This window comes from Petaurus breviceps, unplaced genomic scaffold, assembly GCF_028583685.1.
Source record: "Petaurus breviceps papuanus isolate PSGF00001 unplaced genomic scaffold, PetGlider_PUasm1.0 214, whole genome shotgun sequence".
NCBI classification, from domain to species: Eukaryota; Metazoa; Chordata; class Mammalia; order Diprotodontia; family Petauridae; genus Petaurus; species Petaurus breviceps.
In genome coordinates this window covers 8,698,794-8,716,237 of record NW_027185863.1, presented here as the reverse complement: position 1 = coordinate 8,716,237, position 17,444 = coordinate 8,698,794, and the positions used below count along the sequence as shown (strand labels likewise).

General features: G+C 36.1%; 1 protein-coding gene across 4 annotated transcripts in view; it reads left to right on the top strand.

The window, feature by feature from the left end:
- The window catches only part of CHAMP1 (chromosome alignment maintaining phosphoprotein 1), a 133,634-nt gene that overhangs the window by 11,389 nt on the left and 104,801 nt on the right, over window positions 1-17,444 (top strand). Inside the window, exons 3-5 of one of the 4 annotated variants that reach the window (XM_069094048.1) lie at window positions 1,307-1,434; window positions 1,866-1,978; window positions 2,370-6,331. The exons of 1 other annotated variant lie outside the window; for it this stretch is intronic. In XM_069094048.1, the coding sequence (XP_068950149.1) occupies window positions 2,424-5,282 (2,859 nt within the window). In that variant the 5' untranslated portion in view covers window positions 1,307-1,434; window positions 1,866-1,978; window positions 2,370-2,423 and the 3' untranslated portion in view covers window positions 5,283-6,331. Of the gene's footprint in view, window positions 1-1,306; window positions 1,435-1,865; window positions 1,979-2,369; window positions 6,332-17,444 lie in introns of those variants that run through there. 2 more of the 4 variants (XM_069094049.1, XM_069094050.1) reach the window with 2 other exon arrangements.

Sequence of the window (17,444 nt, the reverse complement as noted above, 5' to 3'; positions counted from 1 at the left end):
GAAGTTAGGACAAATGATGGTCTGAAGCTATTTTTGAATGCTTTTGATATTTTTTGTTTTAGAATTAGATGTCATAGGATTTGGAGCCACCATGGACTTTAGAAATCAAATTATCCAATATCCTCACTTTATAGGAGAGGAAACAGGTTGCAAGAGTAGCCAGTAGTAGAGCTCAGGTTCAAACCCAAGTCCTTTGATTCTACATTAAGTGCTTTTCCCACTAAATAATATACTGCCTTATCTGTATGTTTTGCTTATTCAATTGAGAAAGTAGGTAAAAATGTACCATACAGGTTCTTTAGTCAAACTGAAGGAAGCTTACAGGTTGGTTATGGAAGTAACAGATCGCTACATGGCACAAGTAAAACCTGGGCAAGTTGCTTAGGTGGTCAGATGTGGAGAGGGCAGTGCTGATCAGGTAGCCACAGTTTCATTCATAGGGACCACTTCTGTCATTGCAGATTTATAGGATCATAGTTTTAGAGTTTGAAGGGACCTTAGGTGTTACATGGTTCAAACCCTTTTTACAGTTGGAGAAACTGAGGCCCAGAGATGTTCAGCAGTTTTGGTCCAGGGTTATTTGAAGGAACTTCTATTTGTACAGTCTTACAGTTCCCAAAATGACTCCTAAATTATAGGTTATTTGGATACAGTTAAAGCTCTGAATACTCTAAAGCAATTGATAGCTAGGGTGGTTTATTGAAATGTGACATCTCCACTTAATTTAAGGCATTATTATAAGAATGGCATTGGAAGCAAAATGGTACAAGGAAAGAAAGAGTACTTTTACTGAGGTCAAAAGGCTTTATGTTCAAATCCTGCTTCTGATCCTTACCAGTGTTTGTTCTCAGGCAAGGAATTTCATATTCCTGGACCCCAGTTTCCTCATCTATAAATTGAAGGGTTGAAGTATGGAATGACATTTGAAGTCTTTTCTATCTCTAGATCTATGAAATAGTTTTCCACTTTGAGTGTATATTGGTTTTAAAATAAAGCTTTTCTTGATATCTTTTGGGTTTTTTTTTTTTACGGATTTTCCCTAGATTTTCCCCTATATCCTTTTTTTACCTCCTCTTCTCAGATAGAGATTCTTTGTAACAAAGAAGGGGGAAAAGTCAAGAGGAAAAAGAAAAAAAATGTAAAACTTATTAACATGTTGGAAAAACCTGATGTTACTAATTTAACACTATTTCTGCTTGGTTTGGGTCAAAGATACTTGGGGGCTATTGATTTTGGGGTTGTGTTCTACCCATATTTAAGACTGAAGTGTATCACAGATTTCTTTTATTTGTTGTATTCATTATAGGGAAGAATGAAGAACTAAAGTATTTTTCCAAAATTTTGGATAATGCCAGGGAGAACTACAAAAATTAAAGGGGAAATGTGGGGAAAAGAATTAATGCTCTTGAAGAAAACTCTCTCCAGTTCTCTCAGGTGACATATATCCTTCTGTACTTCAGGAAAGTAAAAAAAAAAAAAAACACCTGTAGTATATAGTTTACACATGATGCCACTGTCAGTAACAGGAATTTTTTGATTAATAGGAATTTTTTGATTCACTAAAACTTAATGCAAAACTGAAAGATTTTAAGATATTATTCCAAAAACATTCAGCAACATGAAAACCTATACATTTGGTCTTACATTTTAATTAAAAGAACACATTTTGTTATATACTTAATGCAGCTCTATGTTCATTTGTGAAATTTCTTAGTAATGATATTTGAATATTTTAGTTAAAAGTGGCACATAGGTGATGAGAGAAAATTTTCATTGTTTCACAGGCAAATAAGATCATTCTGTATTTGATCATTATGCTTATAATGAAACTAACCCCCTTTTGTTGTCCATACTCTGTGTTTCAGGGGTTAAACTTGGAGAGAAGACATGTAATGTTTCAGTATTGGTAACAGTCATCATGCTACATGGAAAGATTCCTTGGAGGGTCATTCTAGATCTGTGGAATTATCTTTTAAAGGTTACCACCTTTTTCAAGTTAACATCTAGATTATTTGATGCTTTTTGACGAAGACTGGAAATATAAAACACTTATTTGTATTCTTTAGACAATAACTCTAAAACATTTTGAATTTTGTTTCAACATTTGTCACCTGGTGCTCTAAAATCATTGTGTTGAGGCAGTGTGGTTTTTGAGAATCACATAAGTCTAATCAAAGAAACAGAGTCAATGGTTTTTTGAGATCCTAGTAATCTTTGCTGAGATTGTACATCTGGCAAATGTATCCCAAGTATTTTTTTGTTATTTGTAATTATGTAACTTGAATGGGTTGAGGAGAATTGCATTCAAATAATAAAATATTATACGAGTATACATTATGATAACTCAACTGGTTTTTACTTTATTGCAGCAACATTGACGTGATTTCAAAGGACCTGTGCAAGTTGTAACAGATTTTTTAAAAATGGAAGTATTCCCAGAACTTCGTAAACAACCAGAACGTTTGGAATGTGATCACTGCAGTTTCAAAGGCACAGATTATGAAAATGTACAAATCCATATGGGTACCATCCATCCAGAGTATTGTGATGAAATGGATGCTGGTGGGTTAGGTAAAATGATATTTTACCAGAAAACCGCAAAGTTATTTCACTGCCATAAATGTTTCTTTACCAGCAAAATGTACTGCAATGTGTACTATCACATTACATCCCAACATTCAGTAAAAGATAAGTGGGATGATAAACAGAAAAAACAGTTGGATAAGGAGACAGAACCTGTGAAAACCCCTCTCTTCGCAGAGTCCCAGAAAATGTCTAATTCATCTGAGAATCAGAAATCCGTGCCTGTTTTTTCAACAGAGTCACAGAAATCTGCTCCTGTTCAATCTTCAGAATCACCTCATACTACCCCTGCTAGTTCTCCAGAGCTCCATAAAACTGCTTCTGTTGTTTCTGTGGAGTCACAGAAACTTTCTGTTGCCAGCCCTGACCCTCAAAAACCTGTCCTTTCTGAGTCTCAGAAACCTTCCCCTGTTCCTTCTCCAGAATCCCCAGAACTTGTCCCTCTGGCTTCTTTGGAACCACAGAAACTTACTTCTGTATCTCCTGAGCCACAGAAGTCTCCTGTTGCTAATCCCTTGTCCCAGAAGCTCTCTCATTTTACAGAGACATTGAGAACTCCTTTGTCAACTTCCCCTGAGCCACAAGAACCAGTTCTAGCTTCCTCCCCTGAGCCTTGGGGATCATCTCCAAGTTCATCTCCTGAATCCCAGAAACCAGCGCTGACTGAATCTCCTGAACCTAGGAGGCCATCACCAGCTGTTTCTCCCGAGTCTTGGAAGCCATCACCTGCTGTGTCCCCCGAGCCAAGAAGGCCAGCCCCAGCAGTATCACCAGGACCTTGGAAGCCTGTGGTATCTACATCCCCTAGACCTTGGAAACCTCCTCCTTCGGCATCACCTGGACCTTGGAAGCCTACTAATAAGCCTGCTCCTTCAGTATCACCTGGACCTTGGAAACCTTTACCTCTATCACCTGGCCCTTGGAAGCCAAGTCCACCTATGTCACCTGGATCCTGGAAGCCTTTGCCTGTATCACCTGGTTCATGGAAATCTACCACATCTCCTGAGGCCTGGAAGCCTGGACCACCAGAACTTCGAAAGACATCTCCTATGTCACCTGAACTCTGGAAGCCAGGTCCCTCTTCCCCAGAGACCCGTAAGACTGGTCCCCCATTGTCCCCTGAGGCTCGTAAACCAAGTCCTTCATCCCCAGAAGCTCGTAAACCAGCTCCCTCATCTCCTGAGGCCCGGAAGATAGGCCCCCCATTATCCCCAGAGGCCAGGAAAGCAGGTCCTCCATTGTCACCTGAACTCCGTATGCCAGGTCCCCCACTGTCCCCTGAACCCCGTAAAACAGGTCCGCCATTGTCCCCTGAGCTCCGTAAAATAAGTCCCTCACTGTCCCCTGAAGCTCGAAAAGCAGGCCCTCCTTTATCCCCTGAGCTCCGAAAGTCAGGTCCCCCACTATCCCCCGATATTCGCAAGGCAGTTCCCCCACTGTCCCCCGACCTTCGTAAGTCAGGACCTCCAGGATTATCTGAACTCCGTAAGTCAGGTCCCCCATTGTCACCTGAGCTCCGAAAATCAGGCCCTTCTATGTCTCCTGATCACCAGAAATCTTCCGTATCCCCAGAACTCTGGAAGGTTTCTTCTGATCAGTGGAAACCTTCTATTTCTGGAGAGTCATGGAAACCTGCCTCTAATGATTTTACTGAATCCCCGAAGGCTTTACCTCCTGGGTCTCCAGATGTCTGGAAGTCGTCTTTTTTTCTTGAACCTCAGAAACCCGTCTTCCCTGAATCCCGGAAACCTGGTCCTCCTGGGTCATCTGAACCTTCTAAAATGGCTTCAGAGACTCGAAAACCTATGATTTCTGGTGATGTTGACCCCCGAAAATCTGCCCTTTTCCCTGAGTCCCCCAAAACCATACCATCTTCTGAGCCCCGCAAACGGGCTCTCTTCTCAGAATCAAGGAAACATACCCCTTTTTCTGAGCTTCCCAAATCTGTTGCTATTTACCCTGAATCTCAGAAATTAGTTGAATCTAGTGAGTATGATGTCCACACAGAGGCCATGGATGATCAAAAAGATGATATTTTGGCTCAGGAAGATGCATTATATCCTTGTCAAAAGAAGCTCAAGAAAGATAACCAAGAGAACTCTGATGCAGAGCTTAGTAGCAGTGAATGTGGAAAAGTAGATTTAGATTTCCTAGATTTAAAGGGCCAGGAATCTAACAGTGATCAAGAACAAGTTGATGTGGAATCTGTTGATTTCACTAAAGAGAAAATGGATGTTACTGATCAGCCAAAAAGCATACTGCAGTTTACAGATGAGAAGGAGGCTTTTATCTCTGAAGAGGAGATAGCAAAATATATGAAACGTGGAAAAGGAAAATATTTTTGCAAAATCTGTTGCTGTCGTGCTATGAAAAAAGGTGCTGTTTTGCATCATTTAGTTAACAAGCATAATGTTCATAGCCCGTATAAATGTACAATATGTGGGAAGGCTTTTCTTTTGGAATCTCTCCTTAAAAATCATGTTGCAGCTCATGGGCAAAGTTTACTTAAGTGTCCTCGATGTAATTTTGAATCAAATTTCCCAAGAGGCTTTAAGAAACATTTAACCCATTGTCAAAATCGTCACAATGAAGAGGCTAATAAGAAGCTTATGGAAACTATTGAGCCTCCTCCTCCACCCCCACCCCCACCCCCTCCTCCACCACCTCCACCTCCCCCTCCACCTGAAGAGCAAACCTAATTTTGAAAATTATGTATTATTTACTTCAAAATTTTATCTACTAAAATCAACCTTTGAAAGTGTTGCTCTTTTAGCCAATTAAGTAGTTTAGTTGAATAAGTAGAAGAGTTGAAAAGGTTGTATGATGTTTAGTTTGTGTCGGTAGTAGTATAGAGAAAAAAACTTTCCAAGATTTTTAGAGTATCTGTTCATGTGCCTATCTTACAAATCAATAAATTCATACTGGATATTCCAGATGGGTTGAATTCCTTGAATTTCTTCTCTGTGTATAATACATCATGAAAAGTTATATACATTCCATTTAATTATAACTTTACACATATTCTTAGATATGCAGTGAAATTTACCTTTTTGTGAAACGAAGTTCAAGTTGAGAGGAAGCATATTATGAATGGGTAGAGAGGTGGCCTTGGAGTCAGGAAGCTGTTCAGGTCTCACATCTGACACATGTAAACCTGGGCCAGTCATAACAGCCTCCCAATGTTGTGCCCCCAGGCCACAAAGAGACTAAATTGTAGAACAATTGCTAGTCTGCTTTGGTAGAGCAAGTGTCTTTGCCCCATAAAATCACAAGTCTGGACCAAAAAAAAAGTCCTTTAAAAAATTTACAATGCTTGGTAATGACAATAATTATGGATTAGTTATTAGGGGAAGATGCCCTAGTTTCCCTTTTTTTTATTTAAAAAAATTTTACTTTTTAAGTCACTTGGAATCTTTTTTGTTTTGTTTTTTTCACAGATGTAAGTCATTTTGGAATTTGAGAATTTAATAATGCAGAAGGTAAATCAGCATTATTTGTAAATCTTGAACCATTTCTAAACTAATGATTGGATTTTTTTCTTTTATATGTTTTGGAAAAGTTTTAAATTTTTATTGACATATTAGAAATAGAAGTCTATGAAGGAACAGCAGCAATGTACAATGTTATATATCATATTCCTCCACTAGAATGTAAGCTCTTTGTGGGCAGGGATTTTTTACTTTTGTCTTTGTATCCCCATTACCTTGCACATAGGCGCTTAATAAATGCTTGTTGGATTGGATTGGAATTTTAGGTCTGTGGGAAATATGATTTATTTTTGTATATTCTGGGAAATCTTAAGGAATTACTCCTGTTCACTCTCCTGATCATAAATCCTAAGAGGTGACAAGTAGAGCACAGGAGGAGTGGAAAATACCAGGGAACTACCTGGTTCCACACTGTGTTTGACAGCCCTGTATGTATGATTTAGCAAGGGATTAAGTGAAGCCAGATTTTCAGAGTTGACATAGAGAAAATGGCATAATAATAGTATATGGGGTAATAAATATTTATCTTAACTCCAGAACCCCTGCCCCCCTTATCAAACAAGCCTCCTATATACCCTCCTGTTCTTTTATTCCTTGCTTTTTGTCTCCCCATATGGTACTTCTACCACAAATGAGAACTACAGATTTTGTTTCAAATTTTGACTAGAATTCCAAACATCATGGAGAATTACTCTGAAGAAGTAAACAAACTCAGAGTGAGTGAATATCACATTTGGAACACATACTGAGGAGGAGGTAGATTTGGAAGAATAGAAGCAGAAATTACAAGAACATGGATTTTATGTAAACCAAAATAACTGGCCTTGAAGAAAAGGTGCACAAAGATAACTTTACAGAGATAGAGGCCTGGAAGAGCAAGACAAAACCTGAGTACAATTCTGCAGGATAAAGTCCAGATCATTTGAATAGAGACAGCAAGGAATCGATTAAACAGATACATAGATTGCCAACAGAAAAATGCTGCGCTTCACATTCCAAGGTATGTTATGGTTAAATGTCACATTTTCAGTAACAACACATTTTATAAGCAGTCTGAAGAAAAACTTACAAGTATGAAATAAAAGTATCATGGGAAGCAAAGGACTTCAAACAGCGCCCCAAATTCATCCTGCAAAGTTAAACCTAATCATCAATGAAGAAAGATGATTGCTTCAACAGCAAAAAAATTGAGGCATTCCTAAAAAACCCAGAATGCCAGAGGTGAGCAGGTAATTTTACTTTAAACACTTCAGCAGTGAAGAAAGGCAAATTGAATAAGATGATTAATTTTTTAAAAAATCATGTACTTAGGCTATCAAAAAACACTGAACTATGGGCTAAAAGAAAGAAGAGTTCATGAAGGGACAAAAAGAACCCAAGAGACTAAAATTTCGAGGGGAGTGTAATTGGAAGATGGGAAAGAAGAAAAGAATTAATACTCCATGGACTATATCCTTGACCTTTTTGAAAACTTTTATATTGGAGGATATAACATTAGAAAGTTAGGCAAATGGGAATGTAAGAGGAAACAAGTAGCATACTTCATCATATGTAGGTAGTGACAGTTCCTTTAGCCTCAGCCAAAGTGGGTACTATGGAAGAACGAGACAAAAAGTAATGGGTAAGAGGGATTGATAGAGAGTTGAAGGTCCTTGGCTCAGAAGGGTAAAAAAAACATGCCACTGAACATTCTCACTGGGTAAGGAGGTTATGCTTGGGAACCTTAAAATAGGTTTTGTGGGAGGGCAATTTAAGAACGTTTTCTAACAAAGGGTTTCATCTACTAGAACTTAAGTCCTTTCCCCCTCCTGCCCGCCCTCCCAGGAGTGGAGATATGAGTCCCTCAGAGCCAGCCACTGCCCAGAGTTTTGGGGCAGGGAGGTAGGTAATAGGATAACATGACTTGAGGAGTGGAGATTCATTGTGACAAAGGCAGGGGATAGGAGCAGTCCTTGTGACTTGAGACACTTCCATTTCATTATGTTAGCTTACTGTACTTATGTACTATATTATTGCTGTATCCTATTACTTCAGAAGAGCATAATAGGTGAGGAATCTATTATGTAATGGATGATAAATGTCAAGTAATGATACAGAAAGGATCTTATCCAAGTCTTGCTTGTGACCCCTACTGGCCAACTCTCCTAAGACTCTTAAATTGCATAACAAATGTTGGTCTCTTAATAGGATTATCCTCGATAGAAATTTCATCCATTGAAAGAAACCAGGTTGATTTTTAGTGAGTTAGAACAGAAAATTGGGAGGAAGGCATAAGAGCTACAACAGCAATATCAAGTAGAAGTGGGAGTTCAAATTTGGTACTTATTAAGAATCAGGAAAAAATTGTGAATAAATTAGAAGAGAAAAAGAATATAAAACAAAGGAAAACTTGGAAAGGGATATAGCAAAAGAATGTTAACTGAAAAGTTTTAGAGGGGAGGGAAGATTTTGAACCACCTATTTGACTACATTAATGTTGAAGAGAAAAAAATGAGAAATGATCAATTTAAATAAGGAATTTGATGGGATGAAACAACTTGCGGGAATATACGTAGCATCAAAGTAACAAATAAAATTATTCACAGGGATAAAGTGTTAACTTACAAGAAGACTGTGGAAAACACAAACCTAACTAATTTAAATGTGAATGAATCAAATAGTTCAGTGAGATGAATGAAAAAATATTGAAAAAAAAAGCCCAACCCCCCAAATTTGCAATATACAAGGAACACATCTTTAAAAAAAAAAAAAGATTGCATACTAAGTGAAGAGAAAGACGGGAACAAAATTTGTCACACATCAGATCGTTCTAAAAAAAAAGCAGGCACCACAAGTATAAAAGTGAAAATAATGAGCAGAATTAAGAGAGATAGGGGTGGCCAGGTGGCTCAGTGAGTAAGAGCACTGGAGTAAGAGCCCCTGACCTGGGATCGAATCCGGGCTCTGATACTTAGTACCACACCCAGAAACACCTGGCCGTGTAACCTTGAGTAAGTTACTTAACCCCGATTGCTTTAAAAAAAAAAAAAGAGAGATAGGGAAACTACCGTATGCTTAAAGGAAACCTAGACTGAACCATTTTCAGTACTAACTATGCAGCAACTGGCAGCATAGCAGCTATGTACCTAAAGGAAAAATTAACTGAATCACAAAATGGTAGTGGTAACATGGTAACCATAAAACTTTAATGCTACTTTCTCAGAACTGGGCAAATCTAACAAAAAGGAAAAACAGAAATGAACAAACTTTTGGAGAAGCTATACCTGAATTATGTTTTCTGAATGGAATAAAGGATATACCTATTTTGCTCATATTTGTCATGTTTTATAAGAAAAATCAGAACAAAAGAAAAAAAAACTATGAAAAAATAAAGTGAAAATAGTTTGCTTCAATCTGCATTCAGACCCTATCAGTTCTTTCTCTGGATGTGCATAGCATTTTCCATCATGAGTCTTTTGGAATTTTCTTGGATCATTGAAGAATATACCTACTTCTAAGCACCACGTAGTAAGAGTAAGTGGCATGGAGGATAAAGCCAGTAAGATCTGAGATAGAATCCTGCCTCAGACACTTAGTAAATGTGTTTGTGTGCCTCAAGTTCCTTATCTTAAAATGATAAAAATAGTATCTACTTATTGTGTGTTGTGGGTACAAAATGAGATGATACATGCAGATGCCATGCAAACCTTAAAGTGCTATATAAATTTTAGTTTTCAGAGCACACAGAAACATTAAATAACTTTTCTTTTTAAAAAAGCAGAAATAGTAAAGGCATATTTAAAGATCACATACAATAAAATCAGGAATAGAAGCAATAGATATAGATCTAAATGGAGACTAAATGATAACATATCCAATAAGTGGTTAAAGAACAAATTATAGAAACAATACCACTTGATAGAGAATCATAATAATGAAACAACATGAAAGTTTCTGGAATGCAGTCTTTGGAGGAAAAATATCTGAAAAAATAGATAAAAAACAAAGAATATGAAAGAACAGAATATGTGGTTTAAAAAAACTAGAAAATGAGCAAACCCAAAATTAGCACAAAAGAAGGAATCTTGAAAATTAGAGAAGAAATAGGTAGATGGAAAACAGATATGTCAATGATAAAAATTAGATATATCAATGATAAAAAAAATTAGTTCTTTGAAAATATCCAAATGAATCAATTTAAGAATTCTCTCCAGTGATGTAGAGTGCATTAACTAACTGGTCCTTGCCCCATCCTCCTTGATTCTCAGCCATGACTTATCAATAGATTGCTTCAGGGTGTCTGCCCCTTGTGTTTGATTCCTTCCTATTGTCTGATATATTCAGGATAGTAGTAGATTACTCTGAACATCCATCTATCATCCCTTTATTTCACCGTATGACTAACTAGTCTCCCCTTTCCATTATACAATTCCTTGATTATGTCCTTTAGTCCTGTAAAAAGTTCTTTTAATGGGGTGGCCAGGTGGCGCAGTAAGAGCACCGGCCCCAGAATAGGGATGACCTGGGGATCGAATCCAGGCTCAGATACTTAGCACCACACCCAGAAACACCTGGCCGTGTAACCTTGAGCAAGTTACTTAACCCCAATTGCTTAAAAAAAAAAAAAGTTCTTTTAAGAGCAGCAATAGGGCGTGGCTAGGTGGTGCAGTGAATAGAGCACTGGCCCTAGAGTCAGGGGGACCTGAGTTCAAATGTGGCCTCAGACACAACACAAAAATTAGCCATGTGACCTTGGGCAAGTCACTTAACCCCAATTGTCCTCCAAAAAAAAAGTAGCAATTGATTAAACCTTTAGCAAATCAGGTAATAGAGAGGACAATTAAAATTGCAAAAAAAAAAAAAGGAATCCATGTGAAATAAAAAGAATGGCCTACTATGCACATTTATATGCTTGTAAATTTTGAAGTTTTAAGAAATGCCTTATATATGTGTGTGTATATATGTATATGTGTATATATATATATACATACATATACATATATTTTATGGAACAGTAAATAAAAATCTCAAACTCCATTGCAGAAAACTAAATTGAACAAACCATAGAGGAACTGTTCTCTCACCCACACCCTCCCCCGAAAGTGTCCCACAGAAAAACTGATCCAGATGAATTAACAAGGAAATTTTATACTTTTTAAAAGAAAATTTAATTGCTATGGTGTACAAATTATTCACAAAAATTAAGAAAGAAAATATTATTCCAAAAGTCCTTATGTTAGAGAATGTCTAAACTAAAGAAGAACCATTGTTCAGTTGTATTTGTCTTTGGGGTTTTTGTTGGCAAAGATACTGGAGTGGTTTACTTTTTCCTTCTCCAATTCATTTTATAGATGAAGGTTGCAAAATTAAGTGCCTTGCCCAGAGTCACACAGCTAGTAAATGTCTGAGGCCAGATTTGAAATGAAGATGAGTCTTCCTGATTCTAAGCCCAGTGCTCTATCTACTATGCCACCTCATTGCCTAATTATAAAAGAATAATATCCTTAATCAAGATTCAAAGAGACAAATGAGACCTTACCAAGAAGATGACAGAAATATATCCAAAAAATTATTTGCTATCACTAAATTGGAATATGCTATGGATACAAGGAAGATTCTTCAGTCGGAAAGCAATAGTATAAAAACTCAACCCCACTTATATCACTTAATTATATCAATAGCAGCAGAAAAATTTTTATAACATCCAATACTTGTTTATGTTAAAAAAAAAAAACACCACCAAACCCTATAAAGCATGTAGTCATAGAAGGAGCCTTTTTTAAAATGTGATTTTATATGTGTATGTATATATATATGTGTGTGTGTGTGTGTATACATATTATGTATATATCATACCAAAAGCTATCATTGTTTAAAATGTGCAAACATTAGAAACTTTTCAGTAATATAGGAGTTAGACAAGGATACCTCCTTTTCCCACTGTTATTTGATACAATCTAGAAATTTCAATGACAAATTAAACAAAATATTTTTATTTGCAGATTATATGATGGTTTGCTTAGAAAACTTCAGATATAGCTTCAGAGAAACTAATTGAGACAGTAGCTTCATTGAAGTAGCAGAATACAAAATGAACCAAAATAAACTATATGACAGTCTAGGAGGAAATAATACAAAATAGCTACAAAATTCATAAAATATCTGGAAGTCAACCTACTAAAATGTATTCAAGACATGAAATGCACTGTCATTTTAAGTTCTTTTTCATATAGAATGAAAATTTTTTAAAGTCCTGCCAATTTTTAATGTTTTTTTAAATAAAAATACCAGACTATAGGGATTACAAATAAGTAATGGCCATTTAGATTATTAGAATAATTTTTATATAAATCTCAATATGGACGTCAATTATTTTGGAAATGCACAGTATTAAAAAAGAAAGAGTGAAGTCACCCTGAGAAGAGCTAATTTAGAAACAAATCAGAAGTTTTAATAAGTATTTACTGAACAACACAGTTCACTGTTGTATAAAGCTGTCTTCTCCAAGTTTGTTATATTTCTTCTGTAGCCACCAAATGACACTGATGAGCCAGACAGGCAGTCCCAACAGTTTTCTGTGGTGCAAGTATTAAATGGCCCAATGACTTTAGAGCCTACATTCCAAAATTGGGAGTTACTTTGAGCATGTAGGTTTTTCTCCCTTGTGTGTTTCCTTGCCAATTTCCTTTCTTCATCAAATATTGGGCAAATTGGTGGGAGAGTATAGTAGGTCTCAGGCTTATATGTAGATTGTGATATGTTTTATTATTCATGCACTTTCTTTATATTTAGGTATCTCTGGTATTACTTTACTACTATTTTTGCCTTATTGCTAAGTAAATGGTTATGTTTAAGCATTTGTCATTTTTTTGAGTGGCTGGCTTATGTAAATAGATATTTACATTTAGGGGTTTGAGAGCTAGGGTGCTTATTATGGAGAATCTTTTCTTTCTCAACATTTACCCCTAGGACTTTGAGAGAATTTAAGTATAAACTGGTGGTGATGATCTTTCTCTGGAAACTTAGACCTGCCATACTGAGGGAAGGTTGGAGTGAGTGAACCAGCGTAGAGAGTGAATAGGTGTCCAAATGCTCAGGTAAAAGGTGTGAGGTGCTAATACAGGTTGGGTAGGCACTCCAGTTACACAAACAACACAGTTTTAAAACACTCTTTAAATAAATATTTAAATAATTGGAAGGATGTTACCCATATTTTAGTCATATTTAGTATGATTTAGAAAATCACATTACCTAAAATAATTTACAGATTTGGTGCTATGTCAAGATAGTGCTTTATAGAATTAGGTAAAATAACAGAATTAATGTGGGGTAACAAAAGATCTAGAATCTCAATAGAAAATTTGAAAAAAGTAAAAATAAAGGGGAAATAGGAATTATTTTGAACCAGTAATCATTAAAAACTATTTGGTAGTGGTTAAAAAATAGAAAAGTATATCAGTGGAATATTTACTACATAAGAACAAATCAGAAATGATCAAATTCATTAACCCAGTGTTTGGTTATATAGCTGAGAACACAAATTACATGGGGAAGAACTCTGTGTTTGACAAGAACTGCTGGGAAAACTGGGAAGAAGTTTGACAAAAATTAGGTTTTGACTAACATCTTAACACCATATACTACAGTAAATTCAAAATGAATGTGATCTGAAATACGTCATTAAAAAATGAAAATATCGGATCAGGTCCTGTTCACACCTATGGCTGAAGGGACATTTGTGACTAAACAAGGGTGATGACAAAAGATAAGATATTTTACATATCTTATCAGTTAAGCCAGGATAAGAATGGAAAATCTTCATTGCATCAAATGTCTCTGATAAGAATTATACACACACACACAAATCACTAATAATAAGAGAAATGCAGATCATAGAACTCTAAAATTTTAACTTACACCTGCAAATTGGCAAAGATTATAAAAGAAATAGTTATTTTTCTAGGGGCAACAAAAAGACAGGCACACTTGTGGGTGAAAGGGAAAAGGGAGGGATATGTTTGGAAACAGGTATGTTGTCAAAAACAGAAGATATCAACAAAAATAAGAGAAATAAAATTCCTTGTTTTCAGTATTTCGGTTTGCATACTTAAATGAAACTAAGTTACTTTTTTCAAGCTGTAGAATTATATAATTGATTTTGTTCTCAATATTTTTTCCTAATTATGATGGTTTGCTTTTTAAATGAAATATCATTAGATCTTACTATCTTAGGCAACAGAATGAAAGGAAATGGAGAGAGGCTTATCTTTCTTTACTATGTTCATTGTATAGTTTTAGACCCCAGATATCCAATATGCAACCCAATGGACCAGTGACATGCCTGAGATTATTTCTGCAAAAAGAATTTTTATTCTATTATGTAGCAATATAAATTTAATATGGACTAATAACTGCCTGCCCAGTTTTCATTTTTGTAACTTACTCAGGTGTTGTGCTAAGAGACTTGGATCGATTAGTAATTGTAATTGAAGCTAAATGTAATTACTTATTTAATTAAATTCATATGACCCATTTTGCTTTAGTCTGTTTTGGGATCTCAAGGAATAGGAGAAACAGCTACATATTACTAATCTTACTGGGGGCTGTAGTAATAGCATATTAACCACTTATGATGAGCACACACATGGTTCTGAGAAAATTTGTTTCCAATTCACTGCCACCCCATGTCTCAGTCTTGTTCTGATCCTAAGAAATAAAACTATTGCAGTCACAAAATCAGCCCTAGCACAGATCTGCAGACTAATTTTGAGTGACTGAGGTATGTGACTATTTGGGAGGATAGTGAGAACTAGAGTTTCTAGATTCTCCTAAGCTTGCTAGGGTAGGCCCCCAAACTTTTGAATATACCAATGATGAGTAGGCTGAACTTGGGGTTAATGAAATTCCTTTGGTTTCAGGAGCTGCATCCATTGGATTTTAGTTGTTTCTGTCTATATGTCCCCCTCCTCCCTCTAGTGGAAGGAGCCTAGTCTAACTAGGTGGGCTGTAGTGATATACTAACTAATCATGAAATGTGACACTAATACATAAAAAATCTCACACTTTGGTTCAAAAAATAAACTATACAAATATAGGATGAGCAAGACCTAGCTTAACTGCAGCTCATGAGAAAAAGACCACAATGTTTTAAATGATTGCAAACTCAATATAAACCAACATTGTGGCATGTATACCAAAAAAGAGCTAATGAAATTTTAAGATATGAAAATAGTGCCCAGTTCATGGAAAGTTATAGTTCCAGCTTATTGGCATTGATCAGATTACATTTGTGGGACTGCATCGTTCTAGATATCGCATTTGAGTAGAATTGACAAATTGAAAGACATAGAAATCATGGCTAATATTTCTAAGGATCTAGAAATTATGTGCCAGGAATGGTTGGCTTATAAGGAAGAAAGGGAGGGACAGCTATGATAGCTTTCTACCAATATATGAAGGTCTTCCAAAGAGATTAGATTTATTTTGTAGCTCCAGAGGACAGAACTAGAGTTAAGAGAGGTAGATTAAAAAAAAGGCAGTTCAAAATATAAGAACTTCCTTTCTTCCTGATTTTTCTTTCTCTGCCTGCCTGCCTTTCTTTCCTTTGTGTTGATTGGCTACAGCCAATCAGATGAAAGTAATAAGTATTGGCCAATGAGGAACCAGATTCTAGCTTCACATGTTCTCATTAAAATCCAGAATTGAAAAACCCTTCTGAATGCCTCTCTATTGAATCACTTTTTGTTTCTACTTCTTAGAATAGTGTCAGGGAAATCATTTGTCTTCTTCAAAGGGGGTTTGGAACCATGCATTAAGAGAAATGATAGTTTAAAATTTTTAAAATAATTTCCTCAAGAGAGAAAGCAGTTCTTCTCTGGAAATTCCCTTGAAACTTGAGCCAGTAAAGTCATAGATGTTAGTAGAAGCAGGCAATTATTTCCCCTTTTGCTTGGTTGTCAAACAACCTGGACTTGAAAAGAAAGCTACACTTTTGTGAAGGGAGGAGCAAATGAGTTAAATGTACAGACAGCCCCCTAAGTTAGGTTGTCCTCTGCCTGCCTTGCTCAACAGTGCCATCTTGGTGGTTAAAGAAGGAATATAATAAACATGGAGAAGCTTCCCCTGTTGCTTTTCATCATCTGACTTCTATCTAAATGGAATGGGAACCTGGACAACTTCCAACTTGTTTCTTAATTAGCTCTTAATAGGATGAATTCATTTAAAAATTATGAATTTCCCAAACAGCTGACATATAATACTGAAATGTAAGCACAAAATCATTCTGAAACTAAGTACACATTCCGCAATCAGTGAGTGGTCAAATGATAATGAACATGCAATTTTTCAGAAGAAAAATATCAAGCTATCATTATTGTCCAGTGGCTTTAGTAGTGTCTAACTCTTTCTGACCACATTTAGCGTTTCCTTGGCAAAGATACTAGAGTGGTTTGTCATTCCTTTCTCTAGCTCATTTTGCAGATGAGGAAACTGAGAAATGAACAAAGCAGTTGGATGTTTGTTAGCAAAAGCTGTGTGACAATCTTTACTTTGGTCCACCAAAAAGACATTTTGGGTTTAATCCAAGTGCTATGCTGAATTGTTATAAAAGGGGGAAGCTAGGCAGCACAGTGAATAGAGCACCGGCCCTGGAGTCAGGAGGATCCAAGTTCAAATCTGGCCTCAGACACTTGACACACTAGCCATGTGACTTTGGGCAAGTCACTTAACCTCAATTGCCCTCCAAAAAGCAAATAAATACATTTTTATAAAATATTTTAAAGATTTCTTTAGTGTGTTGTACAATATTCTTCATAGGAAGTATGAAATAAGGTTGGAAATTATGTGAGTTGCTATGTCACTAAGAAGAGAAAGTCACTAGACATTCATACAATTTTATTTGGTATAGCAATGTAATACCCTGATATAGCCATGTTATTTAATTTTTACTTAGAGAACTCATTTAGCTATAATGTCTATGGTGGTTACCCCAAAATATACATCTGTAACTTCAGCCTCTCATTTGAGCTCCAGTCCTTCGAATTTGCCAGTATCCACGAGAAGTAATTCTTACTTTCTCAGATTCATTTCAGAACTTGAGCTAATGAACAAATGTTCTTGGAGCATGTTATATACAAGTCACTAAATCCACTGGGAGATTCAGAGAATGTCTTTAGCTACCTTAACATTTAATTAAGAACAAATGATAGTGATAGTGGATATTTATATGGCACTTTAAAGTTTAAGTACTTTATATAGATTATTTCAATTAAGGTATTTAGATAAAATTTCCTTGGTGGAGGGCACACAAAGGAGAAAAGAATGTATCTCAAAGACCATATAACTGAAGCTCCAAAGTTTGAGTGACTTTTCTGAGTCCTGATCCTCCTTAAGCGC